The sequence below is a fragment of the Uranotaenia lowii genome, chromosome 2 (assembly GCF_029784155.1).
Source record: "Uranotaenia lowii strain MFRU-FL chromosome 2, ASM2978415v1, whole genome shotgun sequence".
Lineage (NCBI taxonomy): Eukaryota > Metazoa > Arthropoda > Insecta > Diptera > Culicidae > Uranotaenia > Uranotaenia lowii.
The window spans coordinates 247842774-247867362 of record NC_073692.1 but is presented as its reverse complement, the minus strand read 5'-3'; the positions used below and the strand labels follow the sequence as shown (position 1 = coordinate 247867362).

Genomic DNA, 24589 nt, shown 5'->3' with positions numbered 1-24589 from the left:
TGTCAACACGTCAGACTAATGGAACTCACATAAAAAAGCTGTTTAGTATTTTTTTTCTTTTTTGATAGGAGTTTAACCCGTTAAGGTCATTCTTCCTCGTGTTGTTTAGTATGGTTAACTAAGCTTCTTCACATTATTCCACATTATTAGAAATTTTCTCTCTACTTGTCAATCCTTATTCCCAAGAAAAATAAAGTACCACTTTGCTAAGCAGATTACTGGAACGTTGTTGTAAAACCCACTTAAAACCTTCATATGTCCTCATATCTCTAAATTCGAAGCTAAAATCAATTTGAGTTACGTTGAACTCGAAAGAAAATGTCGTCTTAAATCTCCAACTATTTGTAGCAAACGTGTTGTCAGAAAAATCATTCATATTCCTTCCATCCCATAGCCATTCACTTGACTGAGTTGTCAAACCAAGTGCCTAATATAAACGAAGCATTTCAAGCGATTTCACACTAGACGGAGCTTTCCAAATGACTCAATTTCAAAGTGAAGGTCCTCATAACCTGGAATGTCTATCTTCTACACTCCACAGTAACCGAAGATGAGTGGGAAATTTGATTCAGATTCCCATCAAACTCACTGAAGCATGTTTCAAGAGTGAAGGAACGCGAAGCAATACATCTCCAATTGCTTCAAAAAACACCAAGTGGTACTGATAAACACGTGTCTGAAGGAGTCTGCACACATCCGAACGGCGAAACGAAAGGTGTTTTGCCGTAGCACAAGGGGTGCATACATATAGGATGAAGCGTCAATCTTTTGAGATATTGTGTCTACGTTCGTCTTCCGTTTCAGCGGTTGTTATTCACAGGTGGGAAGGATGTAGGATGGAAAAAAATCGAGCTTCCATTCCACCCGACACCACATGGTTGTGTTTTTCGAATCCAGCAGCTTAGATAAATCCTAATACTTACCCTCTCTAGCAGAGACAAGTGGCACATTTTACTCCTGACGCTCTTTATGAGCTCAAGTGGAAAAGGAAAACATCAACTTAATGTAGCAGCAAAGCATTCAAAATTAAGTGATATCCCGTAGTTGTCATGCTGATGTCCTGGCACATCACCGGAACTTCAGCAGTCATCGAGAGACCGACCCGCTTCTTTTATCGACACAGATTGACCCAAATGAAAAAGTTTGTCGCCTGAAAAAAAAAATGACACCCATAACGATAAACGAACTCTGTTGAGTTGCGTCTGTCACAAGCAACAGTACACATAATTCGAAATTGCCACGTTTCGGAATATGTGGATCGCCAATCTTTTTTTTTTGTTCGACGCCAGCGAGCAGCGCATTTGGACCATCAAAGACTAATAAAATGTTATTGTCGCATTGTCGTAGATGTGATGAGCATTGTATTGCACACAGAAAATGTGACGTCAGAAAGCTCCAGTTTTGGGGCCGACACCCTCGATGTTCGATGCTTCAGACAATTTCATAGAGCAAAGCGCACCCACAAAAACCGAACTCGAATTAAGCGAAAAGGCATCACCCATAAAACCGTGGCCTGCAAAAGCCTAACTTACCCAGAATAACATTGAACCCGCAAACTGATACCAGAGTTTCTCAGTTAGTAGAAAAAGGTGTCGAAATCTCACAAAAACTCGAATATTCAAATTGCAAACTTGAAATTGCGCATCAGAAAGACAAGTTCAGTAAGGAAAGAATAGTTGAACATTTAAGATTGAGCATCAAAAAAATGTATCAACAACCAATTTAAGAAATACACTGAAAATTTGAAAACAGAAAAATAACAAATAATTTGAACAAAGTTTAAAATCCAATTTGATATTTGTAATTTGACCAATAACAAAATTCCTTATTATAACTTAGCTCGATATGAAAATTATACATTAAAATCAGATCAAGAAGTCAGATTTGAAACGTGTAGAAAACATCCTATTTAAAGATACCTGAAAGAAAGGCTTTAAAACATTATCGATACTATACTAAGAAAACGTGAAAACGGTTAAATTTTGAAAGTTTACTGGACAATACTACCCACTCTAAACCTTGGAAAAATATCAACCAACTTTTGGGAAAATCTAAAACCTCTACATCGATCAATCTTACACAAGGTGAAAACCTCATAACAGACAAAAATGTGGTGCTGATATGTTCAACAAATATTTTCTTCGATCGGATCAGATCTTGCCAAGGAAATACAAATTGAAAAGGAGTTTGATATCAACGAAGTGCGAAACTCAATTTTTTTTTTTTGCAATCAACTGATGAAACTGAAATTGGCTCGTGCATACTTACTTTAAAAACCAATAAAAGCTATGGGCCAGATGACTTCGCTACCAGAGCGTAGTAGAACAGCATTCTTTTTTTGTTCATCCCAAAACAATCTGAAAAATTCTTCAAATCAATAGAAGAATATGAACATTTCCCGGTTTGTGTAAAAACAGCAAAAGTTACTCCTATATTTAAATCAAGGGATCCTGGAGATGTAAACAAATATCGACATATATCTAGTGTCAGCATTTTCAGTAAAATATTTGAGACATTTGAGAAATAGTATAATAAATTTTCTTAATTGTATCAATGTGCTTCACAAAAAGCAATATGGGTTTGGAGCAGGTTCAAGCACCTTCATCGCGATTTCTGAACTTTTTAAACCATAATTGAAAATATAGATTCCGAAAACATAGGGGCATTATTTCTGGAAAAAAAGCCTTCGATACACTTAAGCATGAAATCTTACGGGCAAAATTGAAAAAAATATGGACTAATGAGAATAGCAGACACTGAAAATCAAAAATGCCTAAATTTGAGAACTTCCACCCCTCAAACCTGAGTTCATAATCGCCAACTCAATTTTGTGAAAAAGTCACAATTTGTAAATACGCCAAACTTGCTCTTCAAGCGGAGAACTGTTTTTTGGGGATGGTTTTAGTTTGGGGGGTGGTAAGTTCAAAGCGAGGAACCGTTTTTTTGGGGATAATTTTTATTCTTGCTTCATTTGTAGAAAGCCTCACATATACGATGATTCGCTACCATGTCGTGATTATCTTGCAGATAACCTTCGGCAGGCTCTCTCTAATTGCCCCAACGAAGAGAAAAAGATTTTAAATTTTATCCGACAAACCGAACTTGCAAAACCGATACAAAGAAACCGTCAAATGACGACTACAACGAATGCCACTTGACACTGAGGAATGGGGGATGAATAACGCGAAAGCGTTAAAATCCTAGAAAAAAGAAATAAAAAAAGCTACCAATCCCAACAACTCTTCGGTGGTCGAGTGGTTAGCATCCTGAGATGGAAAACGCAGTGGGTTTGATTCCCGTACCAGTTTTTTTTGTTTCCATTTTTTTGCAGTATCAGATTTTGGGGGATGCGTTCTCTTAAAGCAGCTTAACTTTGGGCTAGTTAAGCCGTCAATAGCCAAACCTGTAGGGAGGGAGTTTCATTCGGGTTGGTGGGAAAAGTTCTCATGTTTGGGTATTTTTGAGGTTCAGTTAACGATGTTATCAAAAGTTATCTCAAGAACAGAAAACAATTAGTTATAGTTGAAGAAGTAGTTAGTGAATTAAAGAATATAAGCGTAGGTGTTCCACAAGGCAGTAACATTGGGCTATTACTATTTATTTTTTATATAAACATATGTAATCTGTAGCAAGGATTTCGCGGATGATTCAACAATATTCAGGAAACTCTGCAAGTTCAATTATAGATTACATGGAAAATGGTTTAAAGCTGCTATCAACATATTTCATCCGCAATTAACTTTCATTAAATTACGCTAAAACGAAATATATGTTATTGCGCTCGTTGATGGAAGTAAAACCACCACACAGGGACCCATATATGAATCAGTTTGTTATATAAGAAGTACAAAGCTTCAAATACTTTGATTATTATTTAGACAATACTCTTTCGTGAATTAGTCATATGTACAGGAGCGAATGGAGATACTTGATCCCCTTTTCTTATTTTCATCATATCTTTTTGAAAAAAAAACTCGCCGTAATTTCAAGTTTATACGCTTCAATAGTTAGAACGATACATACACTGCCGGCCAAAAGTTTGGGATCACCCGCCTAAAAACATGCAAATTTTGATCGTTCATATCTCAGCCGTCTTAGGACATATTGCAAATCTTCTGATCTCATTTGAAAGATAATGAGCAATAGCTATTTCGGAGGTATTTTTCCCATAAATAATGTTTTAGTTTTGCACCTAAAACTTAACCTAAAGTTAGAGCATTTTCAAAAAAACGCACTCAATATTCAAAGCCGATCATCTCGCGATAGGGTGGACCAAATTTTAAAATTTGAGTTACATTAGAATCCTTATTCTATACTTCTCAAAATACAATCAAAAAATTTTGTGCAAAAATTTAAGAATGTATTTTTAATTAATAAAATAGACACTTAAGTTATCGTCCAAAAGTTTGGGATCACCCCTCAGTATGGTGTATTGGCCAAAAACATACAAATTTATCTCATTCATATCTTTCTCATCTAACATCGTATTGCAGATCTGAAGGGTGCATTTGAAAGCTTAGGAATTGTTGTTTTTCCATAAATTCATACAAAAATTATATTTTAAAGTGAAAACCATAAACAATTTACTTGAAATTAATTGTTTTTTGAAAATTTACACTTATGATTGCGAATTTTTTATGGTTATGCATTTAAAATATAATTTTTTAATGAATTTATGAAAAAACGAAAATTCCTAAGCTTTCAAATGCACACTTCAGATCTGCAATACGATGTTAGATGAGAAAGATATGAATGAGATAAATTTGCATGTTTTTGAAAAAATGATTCCAAACTTTTGGTCGACACACCATACTAGGGGTGATCCCAAACTTTTGGACGATAACTTAAGTGTCTATTTTATTAATTAAAAGTACATTCATAAATTTTTGCACAAAATTTTTTGATTGTGTTTTGAGAAGTATAGAATTAGGATTCTAATGCAACTCAAATTTTGAAATTTGGTCCACCCTATCGCGAGATGATCGGCTTTGAATATTGAGTGCGTTTTTTCGAAAATGTTCTAACTTTAGGTTAAGTTTTAGATGCAAAACAAAAACATTATTTCTAGGCAAAATACCTCCGAAAGAGCTATTGCTCATTATCTTTCAAATGAGTTCAGAAGATTTGCAATATGTCCTAAGACGGCTGAGATATGAACGATCAAAATTTGCATGTTTTTTAGCGGGTGATCCCAAACTTTTGGCCGGCAGTGTACCTATAGATGAACTAGAAGCATTTTCGTGAGACTAAAAAAATGGGAAATTTTTTAAGTTAAAGAGACTTGATCCTTTACTCAATGAGTCTTGATCCTCAATTGAGGATGCCCTGGCCCTAGAAAAACATCTAGCAAAATTCAAAGATTACAGATCCGTTGACTATTTTTTGCCATATTAGTTCTCATAGTCATCATCGATTGTCATTGCATACTTTCAGGCGCAATTTTCTAGTTTTTCTGATAAATACAGTATTTTGAGATCTATTTAACAGATAATTACTGGATGAACATTGACTTTTGGACACATGTTAGTTATTTCGTGATAACCAATAATCACGATCCATTAAGATGAAAAATATATCTTTTTGGACTCTAGATATCAATTAAAACCATAACATACATTTTAGAAAAAAAATTCAAAAAACTGAGAGCTTACTATTGCTTTGAAAATATGGCATTATGAGTTTCATACTATACTCTAACGATTGACGTATTGTAATCAATATTTTCATTATTATTTTTTCATGTGGGGTTTCTAGTAGTGAAAAAAAAGATCTTAAAATCACATTCTTTTAAATGTTTCAAACAAAGTTCAAAAATTCGGAATATAAAGTTTTTAAAATTAGTTGAGGAATCAGCATTGTTTTGTTCTATATGGCTCTAAATGGTTCTATATGGAATCAAGTATCCCCAGTGATCAAGTTTCCTCATTCTCTCCTACAAAATTTAGAAAAAGAATTTCATCTCTCTGTGGCGTGCTCTGGAAATTCAAACACCTAGTTCCGCAACATAACCTGTTAAAATATTACCATGCATTTACCCACTATCTCACATCAATTTGGGGACGAGCATCTCAATCACATTTACAAAAACTTCAATCTTTGCAGAACAGGTTTTTAAGAAATATATACAGGCTCCTTATGTTATATCCAACTAAACTAAGATTCCCGACGATGAGTTTTGATTAAGAAATTTATTTTCTAATTTTTTTTTCTTCATTTTTGTTGTGTAATTTCTGGGTTTTGACCCAAATTTTCCCGAATATTGCCCGGATTTGTCACTCCAACGCATTCGAATTTTGTGGATATTTTGACAGTGTTTGCAAAGTTTTCCTTTTTTTTCTTGTATCGTTAATACCTCAATAACGTTTTAATTTAAAAACTTGTTCTTTTTACAGGCAACAAAATGCTGTCAAAACTGTGTAAATCCGATAACTAGGGAATTGACTATCAGCAAAAGAAAGTGTCCCATTACTAAATGAACTAAGCTTAATCTTTTTTGTTTGAGAACCTACGAGAAAAAAAGACCATCTTCTTTTGTCTGCTCCACTACCAGATGGATGAGTCTTCTTTCCGAGTGATGATAGTGTAGGCTGGGAAACATCATTACTGGTATCGGTATCGCATTGTTTTCGTATTGCTACATGAGCTCTCTGGAATTATGATTTATTACTATACGGTAATGGATTGGTTAAACATCTCGTCGCCTTTTGGACTGAAAATCTGGACAAGAAGTTCTCATTCCAAGAATCTAAACAAGACAGGTGTAACATAGTTTTAGTGTTGTTATTCATGTTATCAAAAGGAAGAGTGATTCTAGTTTTTCAATAAGGTGGTTTACAAAGAGAACTATCATAGAATCTGGTGAAGCTGGACACTCTTCAAACAGTTCAGAATGGGGGTAGGCTTAATAGCGGCACGTTATCCAAACATACGGGAAAATTGTGCCTGCCTTTCAAGAAATTATAAAAAATAAAGGAGAGAATGATGTTCATTTCTATTAAGAAGTCCAAGTGCTATATCTTTTCCATCATTTATGCCTCAATTGAAAAATAGAGTTATTGAAGGTTCACAAATCCAGAAGTAAAAACTTTTGAAAAAAAAATATAATTTATAATTGGATTGAAGCGAAAACTAGTTTTATAACACATTTTTCCTTTTCACCTTATTAAACTCACATGGTTTGTAGGAGCTACTGAACATTTTTGAAAGTGTCCTTTCCAATCCACTTTATAATAGGTGTATTGAAAAATGTGAAAACGTCATTTTGCCACACCGAAACGACCTTATGAAGTCGTCATCTAACGCTCTATTAGGCAGTTTCTGGTCCTTGTCGATTTAGCTCTAATTTTATTTGAAAGGTACTGAAGGCTGGTCGGATACGCTGGGCAGGACATGTTGCGAGATTGCGGACGACTGTCCTGCAAAACAGGTGTTCAGTACGAATCCGGTAGGAATGAGACGAGCGAGATGGATAGACCAAGTGGACAGTGATCTGGCGAATGCGGGATTCATGAGAATCGTAAAATCACGACTATGGCATGGTTGGTAGAATAAGGATAGGACGCGTAGATTGTCAAGGCTGCTGCTACGAAAAATTATTTTTCTGATTTGGCCAATCCGGACGGATTGGCACAGAGGGCACAGATTTTTAAGGCTACTGCTGATTGTTTGATTTGGTTTGGCTTTCCGGTGGAAAAAGACGGAAATGGCTAAAGAAGCACAGATTTCTAAGGCTGCTGCTGATGATTGTTTGTTATGATTTGGTTTTCCGGTGGATAAAGACGGAATAGCTTAAGAAGGGCAGATTTTTAGGACTGTTAAGGCTGATTGTTTGCTTTGATTTGGCCATCCGTGGAAAAAGACGGAATTGGCTTAGAAAGTGCAGATTTTTAAAGCTGCTGCTGATTGTATGTTATGATTTTGCTTGGAAAAATATGGAATGGCTTTGGAAGTGCAGATTTTTAAGACTGTTGCTGCTGTTTGTTTGTTTGTTTTGGTTTTCCTTCCCGGTGGATATAGACGGAATGGATTTGGGAGCGCAGATTTAGCTTCTGCTGATTGTTTACTTTAATTTGGCCTTCCGGAGGAAATAGACGGAATTGGCTTAGGAAGCACAGATTTTTAAGGCTGCTTCTGCTGATTTTTTGCTTTGATTTAGCTTTCCGGTGGAAAAAGACGGAATTGACTTAGGAAGTACAGATTTTTATGGCTGCTGTTGCTGATTGTTGGTGTTGATTTGGCCTTCCGGTGGAAAAGACGAAATAGCTTTGGAAGCGCAGATTTTGAAGGCTGCTGCTGCTGGTTGTTCGTTTTGGTTTGGCTTTCCGGTGGAAAAAACGGAATTGATTAAAGAAACGTAGATTTTTAAGGCTGCTGCTGCTGCTCATCATGGAATTGTGCTCATCAAGCTATGTCGTGAGACGAAAAACTTTGTAAATTCACTATTATTTGATCTGCTATATTTAACTGACACTGCAAGAAATCACAAAAATAGCTGTATGCGTTAATCAAACAAATGACTTATTTAAAAAAGACATTTTTTGAAAGGGCAAAAAAAGTAAAGTTCAATGTTTCTTACTGAACCTATTAGAAATTTAAAAAACTTCCAACTTATGCCGTTTTCGTTTTTCTCCACTCGCGCGGGGCAAAACTTTTTCTGAATAAACAAACAGAATCGTTACCCGGGACGATGCAAATATATGGTTGCTATACTCACCCTTATGCTTACCCCCAACACTGACAACTTTTACGGGGTGCAACCGCCTGCTTGAGGTTCAAATCTCGGGCAAAACTGGTGGACTTCTGAATTAATAACCGAACATAATAACAGCAGCTAGGGCAAAACTCGTGGGTAACTAGGTTGCCACTGCCAATAAACGAAAACACTATTAGTTCAACATTGTTACTTGTGCTGGAAATAAGTTCGAAACTTTCTTCAAACATTTCATTCAACTTACATATTTATAGTATACAATCAAAACTCAAAGAAAAACTTTTTCAACGAAAAATCAATGCTTTCGAATAATCATCATGACTTTTAGACAGTCAACAAAACGAGAGTCATCAAGCCCTGACGAAAATGGTCCCGGCGATTTTTCTCTGTCGACAATTTGAGGATTGTTAGCCAATATTTTCGACGCAATCCCGGAGAAATAAAGCATAGTTCTGCGAATTTACAGTCCCGTGCCACGAGTTGTTTTTCTGTCCATTTTTTTCTCTCTGGAGATTTTCCTTTGGTCCTTTGCTCCTGCGAAAGTAATTGAAATTCATTTCCAAAAACAAATAACCCGGCCCAAGTTGCACCACATCCATCGGTCTGAAAAGCGGTCCAGCCAGAGAGCCTCAAATCAACCTTCCACCCACGCAACAATCAGCAGCAAGCAAGCAAGCGTCCAAATACGCTAACAACTGAGCAAATGGAATATTGGTACTTTTGGTCACACAGTCCCACAGTTAACGCGGCACAGTGCGAGTGGATGAATGGTTGGATGCTGCGGTTGCTTATCTTTAAACCAATCTCTGGCCTCACGGGAAACCACTCTGATGGCTTTTGAGCAATTCCTTGGTGCACAATGCAGAAGGAAAAAAAGCTAAAATGCGAAGATTTGAGCTTGACTCAGAGTGTTGGACTTTTAAAATAAAACTCAACCACCCTGCAGTCAAACGACTACTTGCTTAGCAAACTGGCCATCTTGGTTTATAACTTAAATCATATACAAATAGAAGGGAAAAAGGCTTGGTCCTTTTCTTTCCATACTTTGCAGTATACCATAAAATGGGCTGAATCGGCACCGTTTTCCGGAATATTTTTGGTACACCTTGAACACCTTGGGCTGACTGCCCACGATTTGCTTCAGATGGTGTATTTTGCTGACCATAACAAAACAACATAAAAAAATATTTTAAAAAAATAATATTTTTAATATCACCCGTAAAACGGGGTTAAAAGAGACATTGGTGTATTAATTGAGCAACTCGTTAAATTTATTAATCAACAAGAACAAGAACAATATAAATGTATTTATTCCATCTTTCATCATTTGAAACGTCTTAATTTTCATCAGCCTCGCTTATATTCAATGAATTGTTGGAGGTTGTGCCTAACTTTAGGCGCAAAACTAGGGAAAGAAATTTAATTTTTTCTTTCTAGATTCCCAGCGAAAGCTAAAAGCCACGTTTTTCCAGGATTTTCATCCGCAAGAATGATTCATCCCTACTAATGAAAGCCACAATCTTTTGGGATCATCTAAAAAGTTATTGACCCATTGCAAACACCCCTCAACTGGAGCACACATTTTTATTTTTCATAATTCAGGAATAAATTGCACAGCATTAGGAAGGATATTTCTTGAGCTTCCTTTTCCATCAAACGATTTTCAGTTATCTTTTCTTAGAATCGAGTATGTTATCGTTTAAATTTAAAAAAAAGTTGTTTGAAAATAAATTGATTTTAACAATAATTCTTTGTTTGAAACATAATTTTGTCAAAAATTTAGCTATATCAAAAAAAATATTGCAAAATGATGGTTAAAACATTTTTTAAGCATGATATTAGATAAAGAGTTGTGACGTCACAAAAATTCTACTGTTTTTCAATTCATGATTCTTTTAAACGTCACATATTGTCGAAAATTGAGTTCTCCTGAAACTTTTTGAGAGGAGCTCAATGCAATTTTCAGTATGAAAATCAGTTCAGGAGGTTGTGAGTTGCACCTGGGTAAAGAATGCGTTGTGACGTCACGAAAATTGATTTTCTTTTTGTCGGAAACGTTCAAGACTTTAAACTTCATTTTTTCGCATAAACACGGTTGTTTTAAAAGGTATTTAATAAAAGAAAATATTAGAACACGCTTGTAGAACACTTGATTTTAGAAAAAAGCAAACTATCATAAACATGAAATCCTCATCGATTATCGACTTTTTGAAAGAATATTTGTGAATCATAAAGCAGATTGATTTGAATAAAAATCTTGCAACAAGATCAAGTTCTTTATATACTATATTAGAATGAAAAACCCGCTAAAAGCTTCTACAACTCGCTGGCATTATGTTCAAATAAAATAAGTATCCATGGAATAGATGTAATGAGATTCAAAAAATCTTTGAACCTGGTGAATTTTATAGGTTAAAATTTTCTATCAAACAAATTTACAAGACTTTAATGGAAAATAAATTTCTCGTCGAATTATCCCACAAAACTGCCATTTATTAAAATTTCCACCTCCAAGAATGTAACTAGAAAATCCAAATCAAGCCCCGTATTCATATAAAATTCCACAGAAGAGACTTTTAATTGGATTACAAAAGATTACATTATTTTTTATGAGTCCAGCTAGTAGAATTTTTTGAAGTATTTTTAACCACTTAATGTATGCAGCACCCTTATGCATTTTCTATCAAAACATTTGGACAGAAAAACTGTAAAATTTAATTCTAACAAAACCAAAAATTACCGTAAACTGGGGGATCATTGATCGCTTTTTTAATTCATTTTCAAATATTTTTGAAGGGGTTGTTTTTTTGTAACACTGTAACTTTTCAAAATACTTACTGAGGTAGGGAGTATAAAGCAAAATCATTGATAGCAGAATATTCAAACGACTTTAGTGGCTATAACTAAATGTTTATTACAAAATCAGATTTCATGTTTCGGGGTAACCTTGATTACCATGGTTTTATTTAACGTATCTCAACATCTTCAAAATTATTGTTTTGAAGCCAATTAGCACAGAAGGTATTAACAGTTTTTTTTTGTTCGGACTAAATTGAATTTTTAACGTTTTCTTTCAAAAACTAATATATTCAAAAGATGGACAATGTTGCTGCGTACATTTTGGGGCAAAAATTATTAACATTTCTCAAAATTTTTGCTCTAAAAAACAAAGGAAATTTTACCATCATGCCATTCCCTAGGTTTTTCCACTGCTCCCATGTTCGTTTTTTATTGAAACTTAACCATTTGATTGGGTTCTTAGCCATTTTTTCTATATCTCTCTTTCTCATAGAAAATGTTCGTTTTTTAAATATCCAAAAATTATCATAGAATGGTCATAAAAATAACTCAAATCTCCAACTACAAAACAAATTTAGCCTATTTGAACCTCAATTTATAGGCTTTCAAACGTAGAAAATAGATTTCAGATATTTTAACTTCAGACTAAGTTAATGATGATTATCTGCAAAAATTTCATGTTGATCTAAATAAGTTACCCCGGTGATCAAAGTTCCCCCCGTTTACGGTACTGTAATTGGTGCTTTACGCGTTATGACATCACAAATAAATTAAAAACTATGAATTTTAAACGTTTCCATTTGATTTTTCATTAAACACAAAGTTTTGCAACCTACCCCTTTTTCTTAACATGCTTAAAATCACATGTTTTGTAAATTAAAAATTACTGGTGGTCAAACCAATGATTTTTCTGACCACGTCAATTTGATGTCCCATTAACTTGAAACTTTTGATGTACAAGTGGCATGATTATCTGTGAACATTAAGTTTTTAGACGCCACTGAAGTTGAAAAGTGTTGCATGATGCCCCAGCTGACGGTTGTTTGTGACTTTGTGAGTATAGTTAAAATGAAAATATAGATCAAATAAATTAATGAGAATGAAAATTTAAATGGAAAAAAATAATATGTTCTATTTCACTGTCTCAAGTCTGCTGATTATAAGCAAAAGATTACTAATAACTTTGTTCAATAAATCAAAAAATAAGATTTTCTATTAAACGCATGAGATATAAATCAGTGTGGATTGATTTAGTATATATTAAATGCATTTACCAAAGAGCACGAAAACTTCCTTTGAACTGCATACTAAAATTGTTGAGCAATCGCAGTTCAAACATTTTAATCAACAGCCAATAACAATCCCTTTCAGAAATATGCAGAAAAGTGAAAAATAAAACAGATCCCCACTGAACAAATTCTTCAGTTGGCACAATCAAGCATTGGGCCATCATTGGTTGGATTGGTTGGTTTGTTTGTATGGCCATCGGTGGATCTCGGAGCCACGGTTCATTGAACGCAGCATCTTCGATTTCTATTGGTTTTTTTCCCTTTCGTGCCTTGCGGTGTGCGAGATTTGCCACCATAGAGTCGTCAGTTCTCGTTTGTTAGCAGTGCCTCATAATGGCAAAATTCGACCCTTGGATCATTGATGACATTTTTTTCCGCGACCCTCATCATCATCCGCTCCGCTTTCTTATGTAATTTATTTTTCTCTCCCATTTTACCCATTATTTTCCCTCCCTCTTTCCATTCCTTAGCCAACACCATCCGGATGATATTGGATTTCTACTCTGTTTGTGCTCGCCGCTTTGGCAATCTGTGCAGAATGTGAAATATTATCTTATTTTCAATTACATTCTCCTTTAAGCTAAGTGAGTTTTCATCATTTCATTTTTTCTGAGTCTTTACACTCGAATTCACTTTTTTTGATTGATATGGTATAATGGGTATGTTACTTACACTTTTGTTCACTACTCTAGTCGTCCTACGGTTGAAAAAGCCCATCGTAGCGAAGCTCATTAGACTTTTCCTGTGATCTGAGTGAAATTCGTTGACAATTGTAGATTTATTTATTTGTTATTTCTAGCACAATACACATTTAAACAACTGGCGAATTCTAACACTGTTTTATTCCATCCAATGGGATAACATTAACTGGGCACTAATTCTTAGTGATATAACATTTAATCTAAGCCACTATTTACATTATACGTTTCACTTTTCATGCTTTTCTTAATTCAGCTTATTTATCCAAACAGCTGAAACACCACAGTAATAGAGCTATGAACTGCATACATTCACAGAATCAGTTATCCAGAATGGAAAGACTAAATCTTTAACACTAGAAGTCACCACTCCTAGACCTCATTTTCATCAGACAACATGCATTGACTCCCACGTCGAAGTGGAAAAGTTATTCACCAGTACATCACACAAAACTGACAAGCCGCTCTTAGAGGTCGTCAAGCTTATCCCACATATTGGTCCAAATTCCTCCACACTGCACCATCAGCTAGCACTCCAAGACTAACAGGAGCAGATCAATTTCCGTGAGCTTGAACCGTTGCCATGACTTTTCCTCTTCCACTTACAACCACTTTTCCAGAACAACTTCCAATCCACAGAGTGTCCTTTTTTTCCAATCCCACTCTCTTTCCATGAAAATGGCTACTCACTTACAATCGGAGGCTCAGGGTTTCTACAAACACCAGCAAAACTCATGGGCACCCATCATTTGTCCCCCCCTACTCTCTAGCGGATGTACCAGCGGATTTTGACCGGTCCAGTCACTCACCAACACTAGCATCCACCACCACGTTAACTCTCACTCTCTCGCTCAATTTCCATTAGCACCAGCAGCAGCAACGTGCCAACGAGATTTTTGTTGTGGGTGGTTGCTCTTTGAATGGTTTGACTTCCTCCCTGTTGCTGGTGGATGCATTTCGTAACAGTGTAAACTTTTTGCCTTCCCCTGATAGTAGACAATCTACCATCATCGTTGTCTCTCCGGCACTTGGCTAATGGCTCAACCAAACCATCTCCTAAAGCAGCCTAGAGCGGCAGCCTCGATTTGGATCCTTTCCTCTTCCTGTAACAAGAAGCAAAAGAAACACTTACATTAATCATCGTTTTTCCTGGCAGCAGACTCTACAACAGTCCGTGAAATATATGTGCTCTCATATTTTTCCCATAGATTCACACCAGTTCGTCCGGTTTACAGATTTCGGCCTTTTTTCCCAATGGATCACTTCGCAACGCATGTATGTATGTAGGTACCTACACTTCTGGTACGATGCTCTAGGATCTTTTCACCTGAACCGGGAAAATGTGATTTTGTCCGGATGTGAGGGATTTCGGTCTTTGCGTAAGGTTCTACCCGAACCATCGGATTAGAAGATTAAAGCTAGAGTCTCAAACAGAAAGAGAGCTCGGCAATCCGTGGAGATTTCCAAATTGAAAGATAGCAGGGAATGCTAATGTTATTCCATTTTCAAATTTTAGCTTATTAAATTTTTGGAATCGCTCCTTTTCATGCCCGGTTGCTTAGGTAGGTAGGTTGCTTAGGTTGTTTGGCCTTCAAGTTTTAAAAAAAATACAACGCCCAAAGATCTTGAAAACATTTTTGCATGGTAAAATTTTCAAAATGTCAAAATTTCTATCACTTTTTCCCAACACCAGTCAACTTGCTCTAAGGCAGCTAAAATTAACATCTCTAAGAGCAAGTTCATTGGTGTTGGGAATAAGTGGTAGAAATTTTGACATTTTGAAAATTTTACCATGCAAAAATGTTTTCAAGATCTTGGGGCGTTGTATTTTTTTACAACACTGTTTCTATTTCAGCCGTATGTGATAGAAATATTGCATTTTTTGCATCACAGCATGCGAAAATCCAACACGTGTTAGCTTAGCTTAGCTTAGCTTGATTGACTACTCACATCCACCTTTGATCATTGAACTCGAAATGCAACGTAGAAAATCAATTATTTTTTTATAAGCATGGTCAGCTTCTTTGATGTTATTTTACATGCTCGAAATCGTTCTTAAAACAAATGCATTTCGAATTCCATGATCGCTGGCGTGGCTCAGTAGAAAGAAATCCACATCGCCAATGGTTGCTACTCCGTGATTGACCGAGGCCATCAACTTTATCCAGAGGTCAAATGAATGGTGTCTGGGATTGACAGCATATTCACAATGAACAAAACTGATGCTCTCTCTTTTAACATCAATAACGGCGCCGGCCACGTCCTAGTAGTCAATAGATAGAGAGGAAAACAAGAGAAAGGGATAATAGAGAATAAATTCGTGCTTCAGGACCGAGGTTACCTCTGCATCCTAGCAAATCAATTTTTTGGTGGATGGGGGAAAAGGATATGTTTAGGAGACACTTTTGACTAGTGTTATGCAATATGGGGTAAAAATCATAATTTTCTACGCTCCTGTGATTTTATAGTAAATCTTTCAACTTACAAATGATGTTACCAGTTACAAATTTTTTAAACAACTCATGAGGGTTATTGTTGCATATCGTTGAATACATAAACTCAACTTCTTGCTAAACTAAAAACTAAATTAAAATCGATCTTCAACACTAAACGAAATTAAAAATTTAAGTGCAACACCAGATTTCAGAAGATAAAAGTTTTATAATTCAGATGGTTTGATTTTATCATTTATGATACTGAAAAGCTTTTATCAAGACTTGTACAAAAACGAAAAATTTCCATTTCGTTTAAGCAGTTTCGTGTTTAATGAACACTTTAACAAATTTATTATTTTATTTTCAGTATATGAAATGATCTCTGAAGAGATCAACAAAAATTAATAAATTTATTTTATTACTCAGTAACCATTCTACACATTAAATAACCTTATTTTTAAAATGATTCTCAATCATGTAGGAATTTATAGAAAGCAACTAAAAGAAATATTATGATTATACTGACAGCACGATGAAATCGAACAATTCAAACACAAACTTAGAACCTATTAAATCCATCAGTTGAGTTAAATACGTTCTGTCAAATTGAAAACACATCATTCGGAATGAATGGAGCTGCAAGTTTTAAATCCGAGATAATAAATAATAATTCTCTTATTTGAGCAGAATAATAAAGTCATGGAAAAACCATATCATTAGAATAGAATATGCAACCCATAAGTAAAAAAATTGTAATTTTTAGTATTTTAAACGATTTCTCAAACGTGCAATCCTTTAAAGTGATGTTTATAAAGCAAACAAAAAAAGAGAAAATGATAACAATAAGAAGAAAAGAACTTAGCTTTCATTTTTTGTAGAAGTAGCACCCAGTGAAATTGTGAAGTTAGTGAAACGGTACAGTCACACTAAAACACTTCTACACGAGACCGCACAAAACGAATGAAAATGCACGGGATACTTTTTTTAAGCTTCTTCACTTAACGTTTCACAAAACTTTGAAGAAATGAAATAAATCGTGCTGGACCAAGCGGAAGCCGCACCATAAAAAAATATATAGGAGAACCGGAACTCACGACGACGATTCTTAATTATATTCGGAAAAACGTTTTCCTCATTTACACGATCAGACGAAATACTTTTCGAACAAACCGGACTTCACTACAATAAAAAAAATATTATCATGAATTTTAATTCTCCCCGAGAATTTAAACCAGAATCAACCCAGCATGCGAAAATCCAACACGTGTTGTAAAAAAACTAGAAGGCCACAGATCGTGAAAATGTTTTTGCATGGCAAAACTTTCAAAATATGCAAAAAGTGACAAAATTTCTACCACTTTTTCCCAACACCAGTGAACTTGCTCTTAAAAGCCAAAATATTTCCGGCTACAACAGATATCAATTTCAAATCTCTTTGTTACATATTAAAGGTGAAAAATAAGCAATGGATCAACTGAAATCCTATAGGGGAGAGGCGGGCTATATGCGCATATTAAGGAAAGCACTCATTTTCTCCCATATTCCAATAGATAGGAGTCTGAAAACTATATGCACATGAGCGGACATCTGTTTTCTATACGTAAGAGCAATTTTTCTGTTAAAATCTCTTACAGTTTTTGTAAAAATAATTTTACGATAAAAGAAGTCAAAATAGCCGATTTCCGAAAACGGCGGGCTAAATGCGCATATTTATGTTTTAAGCTATATTTCATTTACAATTGCAATATTTTGAAATTATTTAATTGAAAATGGTAGAAACGGATGTCGAGCAAACGTCAAGGCTGAAATTTTGGTGGAATATTTTACATCACTAGTTCTTTTGCATGAAACATAGTTAAGTATGCCATATGGCCATATTTCAGGGTAATATTTTGTTCATATTGTATTTTTATCGGATCAGTAAGAAGTTCTTCTTTTTTCGCTGTTAGATCGTGATTTGAGCGTAGATTCAATGTGTAAATGATAGAAAGTAAAAAATTCATAAGACTCATCTATTTTTCTTGATATAGGCATTTAACCTGCCTTGATATGGGCATTCAGAACCTGTCTCTTATTCCAATATCTTATCATTTACAACTTTGCCAAAAGCTTCAATTTGTTGAATTTCCGATTTCCAGATGAATAAGAAAGAAAAACCACTAAAATTGTTGTTCACAGAATCTGTACGCACAATAATTAAAGTTCAATATATTATAACAAAACTGACAAAAATCTTGTTTGAATTTTTAAATTTTTTCGAATTTATATAACAATTTAATTTTTTAATGCCATGTGTTAAAAGCGTATTACACTCAAACTGCACTGATTAGATATGATGAATCTCTAGACATATCGTCAATCGGCTGTATGCGCATATTACCCAACATGCGCATTTAGGAACACTTCCCCCTATAGATGCGCTTTCTTTTAAGGGTTCATGAGACATGACCGTATATAATGTAAAATAGTGGTGGAAAAGGTGGTGGTGAAGTTTCTAGGGTTTTAATAATTGAAACAGTCGCAATTTCAGAATACTTGAGTGAGTCTTTTCACATGAAAATATAGATGTCATCTGTCATCAGGTGGAAATTATTCTGTACCGAAAATTAGTCCTAAAATGTGTCTTTTTCAAGATAGTTCTGTAAATGTGGCAACCATTTCTATATGGATAATTTTTTAAATTGTTTTTCAGATGTTCCAATTTTGACCAATCCAATTCTATTACATTTTTCGACATCTAGTTCGTAGGAGACTTAAAAGTGGTGCATAAATTTAGGGGTAGTGACAATTCGAAAAATATGCACTATTGGGGAGAATGGGAATCCTTGATCCTTTTTTCTTATTTTTATCACATCTTTTTGGAAAAAAATTCAGATCACTGTCTTTTACATTTTCTGACAGCGTGTCATTTCAAGTTTATAAGCTGCTTAAGTTAGGACGATACATGAACCCTTAAATGAACTAGAATCGTTTTCGTGGTACTGAAAAAATTGTGATATTTTGAAAGTTAAAGGAGACTTGACCTCTATCAAAGGAGACTTGATCCTTTAATCAGGGTGCTCTAAGCTGTGGCAAAAATCTTTGAAAATATAAAAATACAAGTTCCATTGACTTTTTTGCCATATTAGTTTTCATTAAACAGTTTATAAGTGTCAGGCAAAAGAATAAGTATTAAATTTTTTCTACTACCCTATTGTCATTGCATACTTCATTGCATACTTTATTGCAAACCTCATTGCATACTTTAAGGCGCTTTTTTCTAATATTCAGATAAAGTACTATTTTGAGTTCTTTTTATCAGTGAATTTTAAGATAAATTTATGTAATTGGATAAATATTAATAATTTCGTGCTTAGCAATGATCAACATCCATTCAGAAGAAAAATATATTTCGAGGGATCAAGTGAACCCATAACATACATTTTAGAAAACTTTTTCTTAAAATAAAGAGAGTTTATTATTCTGTTGAAAATATGACATTAGGTAGTTCAACGATTGTCATATTGGAATAAATATTTTCATCACAATTTTTTCGTTTGGGAAACATTTTCAAATGATAAAAAAGATCTTCAAGTCACATTTTGCTATATTCTTCAAAATATGGACAATAACTCAAAAATAATTTTTTTTTTAGATTACAAGTTTGTTTGTTTTTTTGCCTTTTTGATATTTTTTTCTAGAACATTTAATATATATATAAGACATTCCGGTATCGAGATATATCTGAATCAAGTATCCCCAGGGATCAAATATCCTCATTCTCTCCTTTTTTTTCCTATCCTCCGAAATCAATCTTTAGAAAAAAACTGAATTACCTACCTCATAAGAAACACTTATAAGTTTTAGCTCAGTCAGCGAAACTAAAATTTAGTGGAACTTTTCAATCCGCTATCTCATCAAAATATTTCATTTAATTTTTTTTTTCTTTGTTTTTCTAAGCGAGAATATTTTTGAACATTTAGATATGTTCCTTAGATATAGTAATTTTGTTCAAACATACCAAAAAGAAATGAATTTCGTACTTTGGCTCATTACACGCAGACGACCAACCATGTTCCGGTTATTTGATTCCCGTAATTTCGACCCGGTCGTTTTCCATTTTATTTCATTTCTTCAAGCATCGAATCACCTTTCTGCGACGCCTTCACATTTTGGCAAACTATACTTCGTGCCACTGACTGCTAACATCAATTTTCGTTTCCTGTTCAAGTGTTTATCTGATTATATAACAGTGTACCCATCATCTCCATTTCTATAAAGAAAAGCCTACACGGGAATGCCTGCGGGTTCGATTCAACAATGTGCCTCGATGACGGGCGTCATAACTTTCACAATCGGTTCGGCACCATCCAATTTCAGAAGCCAAACGTCCCTCACCCCATCTAGGGTGCAGAAATATTCTGCCCGCGAGTAAGAGGGCATATTTTCAATCATCATGTGGGTTATTACCGCATTCGTGTGCAACATCACGATAATTGGTATTATATTCGATAACGATCCTTCAAAATGCTGAAAATGTCGTCCTTTTTCATTGCTGAGCGCTAAATAGACTGGCAGCTACTATGTAGGAGGATGGGGTTTCAAAGTTGACGAAGGAGCAAAAAAAATAGGGACACTGATAGAAGTTGAGAAAACATCAGCGCCACCGAGCTGAGGCGACAAGAAAAGGGTGTGGATGCAAAGTTCACCTTCTTATTTGGAGCTCGTTAGGGATAATGTCTTTGTCTACTAACCTCTACTGGCTGAACCTCCACTTGCAGGAGTATGGGACGAAAGAAGCATCGTTAACAATCGATTGGCAGGATATTCTTCGGTTCAAGCGTAAAGCCCGAGCGATCCGTTCACCTTTTATTTATAGAATGTGTGTATGTGAGTATGTCGTGGAACAGCACGACCGTTGTGGAAAAAAAGCTGAGTTAGATAGAATGAGGTACAAAAATGTTCCCAATTTCTGGTTCCGTGCTGTAAAAAAAACAAGAACCAATTCGAAAACAAACATAGGGTAAACAGACTTTACACAATTGGATATTTTTGCCGAAACAGATGGTCTAACATTGTGATTTTAGTCGATAAAAGAGATCCTTTAAGCCTTAAATTAAAGTCCGTGAATCTTAAGTATCGCTCATCTGTTAGCTATATTTTTTTAAATATATTGTAATTGTTATTTTTATTTACGGGAAATTATCTGTTTTCCAGTATGATGAAAACGCAGGTTTCAGTGGTGGAATAGAGTTAACTTTATTCATGTTTCGTCAGTCTAGTCATTACATAACTACACAATTCATTAGCGATTGCTGTTGTCGCACTATCCACTTTCATATTCCTTAACCGGGAAAGTACTCATTGCTCAATGAGTACTTTGATACTCTTACCCAGAATATCTGGCAACAATGTGTGCCTCGAACCCAATTTGAGAAGTCTCGCTAACCGTGTGATGATGTAAACATTTGTAGCGTGTTTATCATCATCACCTGTCATCAGCAATCATTGATCTATTGTTCTCGATCGCGAATTGAACATAGCAAGAGGAACAAGCAAACAATGTTTTGGTTCTACTAGTGGCAGCCGAAGTCTGCTGCTGTAGGAGGATGCCGTAGGAAACGGTAAGTTTCAACACCTCCCCTTTATTTGTAAATTGAGAATGCTGAACAGCTTCGCACGCCTGGCCCTTGGTAACGCCTTCGTGAACGCATCAGCTGATTGATCCTCAGTAGAGATGTGTCTGAATGTGTTGAAACTTACGGTTCCATCACACAAATTTTGCAGCATCATTGAATTTGTGGTAATTTGTGGCAATTTGTTAAAGAGAATTTGAAGGTTTAAGTTAAAATTAGAGAAACCGGTGCTCAGAGAAAGTGAAAATGTGCTAATTGATGCAAATTGTTACACGCCAGCCTTCACCACCTTCTGGATACTGAGTTTGCCGTAGAGTCGCGCGAGCTCGTGGTTCATCCTTCGCCTCCACACTCCATCTTCCTGTACGCCGCCCAAGTTGGTTCTTAACACTCGTCGCTCGAATACTTCGAGTGTACGCAGGTCCTCCTCGAGCAATATCCATGTCAACCGTCTAATGAGCGTCATATACAGGTTACACTTCGTGCGAGGGCTAAGACTTCTCGATCGCAGTTGCTTGTGGAGTCCATAGTAGGCACGACTTCCGCTAATAATTCACCTCCGGATCTCACGGCTGGTGTCATTGTCTGTGGTCACCAGTGAGCCGAGATAGAAAAAGTCTTCGACTATCTCCAGCTCGTCGCCGTCGATCGTGACGTTGTTACTACTGGACAAGCAAGTTCGGTCGGTCTCGGATCCGCAGGCTTCGTCTTGGACGTATTAATCATCAACCCAATCCTTCCTGCTTCGCGTTTCAGTTTGCGGTAGATGTCTTCCATCGCCGCAGATGATCTGCCGACTATATCAATGTCATCGGCAAAGCAGATAAGTTGACTGGATCTGTTGAAAATCGTGCCCCGCTTTCGCCCACCGCTCGTCGAATAACACCTTCTAGCGCCACGTTGAACATCATGCAAGATAGACCATCACCTTGTCGAAGCCCCCTGCGCGATTCGAATGAACTCGACAATTCACCCGAAATCCGCACACAGCACTGCGTTCCATCCATCGTCGCCTTGATCAGTCTGATCAGCTTCCCGGAAAAGCCGTTCTCGTTCATGATTTTCCATAGCTCGTTACGGTCGATCGTGTCGTATGCGGTCGATGAATGGATGGTGAATAGATGGTGCGTAGGTACTTTTTTTTTCTTGTAGGGGAGAGCGCACTGCGACCAGTAGTTGATCTATTGTGGTATTTACCCCGCGTTACTATATGCTTTCAGGTTCACCTGCACTATTGATTGGAGTGACAGTTGATTGCTAACTAAGCATTTTATCCCAATCGGGTATGATATCAAAGATGTATGATATAACCTTCTTAGGGCTGATATGCAACCATATGTCTTGTGCGCTTATTTACTTTGCCCCAAGTACTCGCTACTTCTATTTAGAAGGGCGCAGCAGTTGCATAGAAGATGCTTTGCAGTTTCTTTTTCGAACCCGCAGAACCGACAGTCATCGTTTTGAATTATGTTTATCCTTTTGAGATGCTGTTTTGTTGGACAATGTCCGGTCAAGAGACCTGTGTATGTACTTAACTCGTGCTTACTTAAGTTCAACATGTTTTTGGAGAGTCGTGCGCTTGGTTCAATGAATCTTTTTGCCTGAGTTGCTCCCTCTGCTGTTTTCCAGTTGGAAACAATAGTGGTGCTTTCCCAGTTCTTGAGCTCCATAGTCAAGGCACTTCTCGATACTCCGCAGAAAGGTTCAGGTCCAATCAACAGTCCCTGAGATCCTTCCCTTGCTAGTTGGTCTGCTTCTTCGTTCCCTAGGATGCCGCAGTGGCCTGGTACCCAGAATAAGGATACTCTGTTTCTTATGGCCAGGTTTCTTAGTGCAACTATACACTCCCAAACTAGTTTGGAGTAACATGTGAACGTACTTAGTGCTTGAAGAGCAGCCTGGCTGTCAGAGAATTTGCAGATACTTGTGTACCTGTATCCCCTTTTCAAACAGGCTAAAGTGCATTCTAGAATTGCTTGAATTTCAGCTTGGAATACTGTTGGCCAGTTTCCCATAGGAATTGAGACCCTGAGTCTAGGTCCGAATACCCCTGCCCCAGTTCTATTATCCATTTTTGACCCATCAGTGAAGAATAGGATCGATCTGGGAGGAACCGCAGGTCCACCTGACTCCCACACGTCCCTATCATTGATAGTTACATTGTATGATATGTCTAGGTTAAAAATGGGCTCCATACAGTCATCATTTTTCACAATAAGTGAGTTTAATTTAAATTTCTTTAGGATTTTGAGTTGTCCTGTAAGATCTCCTTCATAGAGCGTTTTGTGTTTCGAGAGTCTCAAGGCACTACGTTCCGCCTCTAACTCAATGAATTTATGTAGAGGCAGAATATTTAGTAGTGCATTTAGAGCTTCATTCGGTGTGCTTCGCTTTGCGCCAGTTATAGCTAGCGTTGCTAGTCTTTGAAGCTGCGCTAGTTTTTTCTGAGCTGTAATTTGCATAGTTTTGGTCCACCATACTAAGGAGGCATAGGAGATTTTGGGTCTTATAATAGCTGTAAATATCCAGTAGATAGTTTTCGGCTGTAGTCCCCATTTTTTCCCTACTCCTTTGAGGCAGACCCATTGAGCCGTAGGGACTTGGCGTTCCCGGCATTTTTGGAGGATTTGCCGTAATGTCTGGTCCGTCGTAGACCGTCCCTCCATGAAGCCGGCCTGATGACTTCCCACGAATCTGTTTGCTTGTGGTGTTAGGCGGCGGAGTAGGATTCGGGACAACACTTTGTAGGCGGCATTGAGGACAGTGATCGCTCGGTAGTTCTCACAGTCCAATTTGTCGCCCTTCTTGTAGATGGGGCATATTACCCCCTCCTTCCACTCCTCCGGTAGTTGTTCTATGTCCCAGATCCGGACTATCAACCGGTGTAGGCAATCGGCTAACTTGTCTGGGCCCATATTGATGAGTTCAGCTGCGATACCATCCTTCCCAGCCGACTTGTTTCTATTCAGCTGGCGAATGGCTTCCTTAACTTCACTCATTATTGGGAGTGGCTCCTGTACGTCGTTGGCTACGCCGGCGATGT

At 36.4% G+C, this 24589-nt stretch overlaps 1 protein-coding gene across 4 annotated transcripts in view; it reads right to left on the bottom strand.

Moving 5' to 3' along the window:
* The window catches only part of LOC129750105 (gamma-aminobutyric acid type B receptor subunit 1), a 349408-nt gene that overhangs the window by 301711 nt on the left and 23108 nt on the right, over nucleotides 1–24589 (bottom strand). For 3 of the 4 annotated variants that reach the window (XM_055745326.1, XM_055745327.1, XM_055745328.1), the window contains exon 2: nucleotides 13471–14599. In XM_055745326.1, the coding sequence (XP_055601301.1) occupies nucleotides 13471–13530 (60 nt within the window). In that variant the 5' untranslated portion in view covers nucleotides 13531–14599. Of the gene's footprint in view, nucleotides 1–13470; nucleotides 14600–14791; nucleotides 14937–24589 lie in introns of those variants that run through there. The other variant, XM_055745330.1, reaches the window with a different exon arrangement.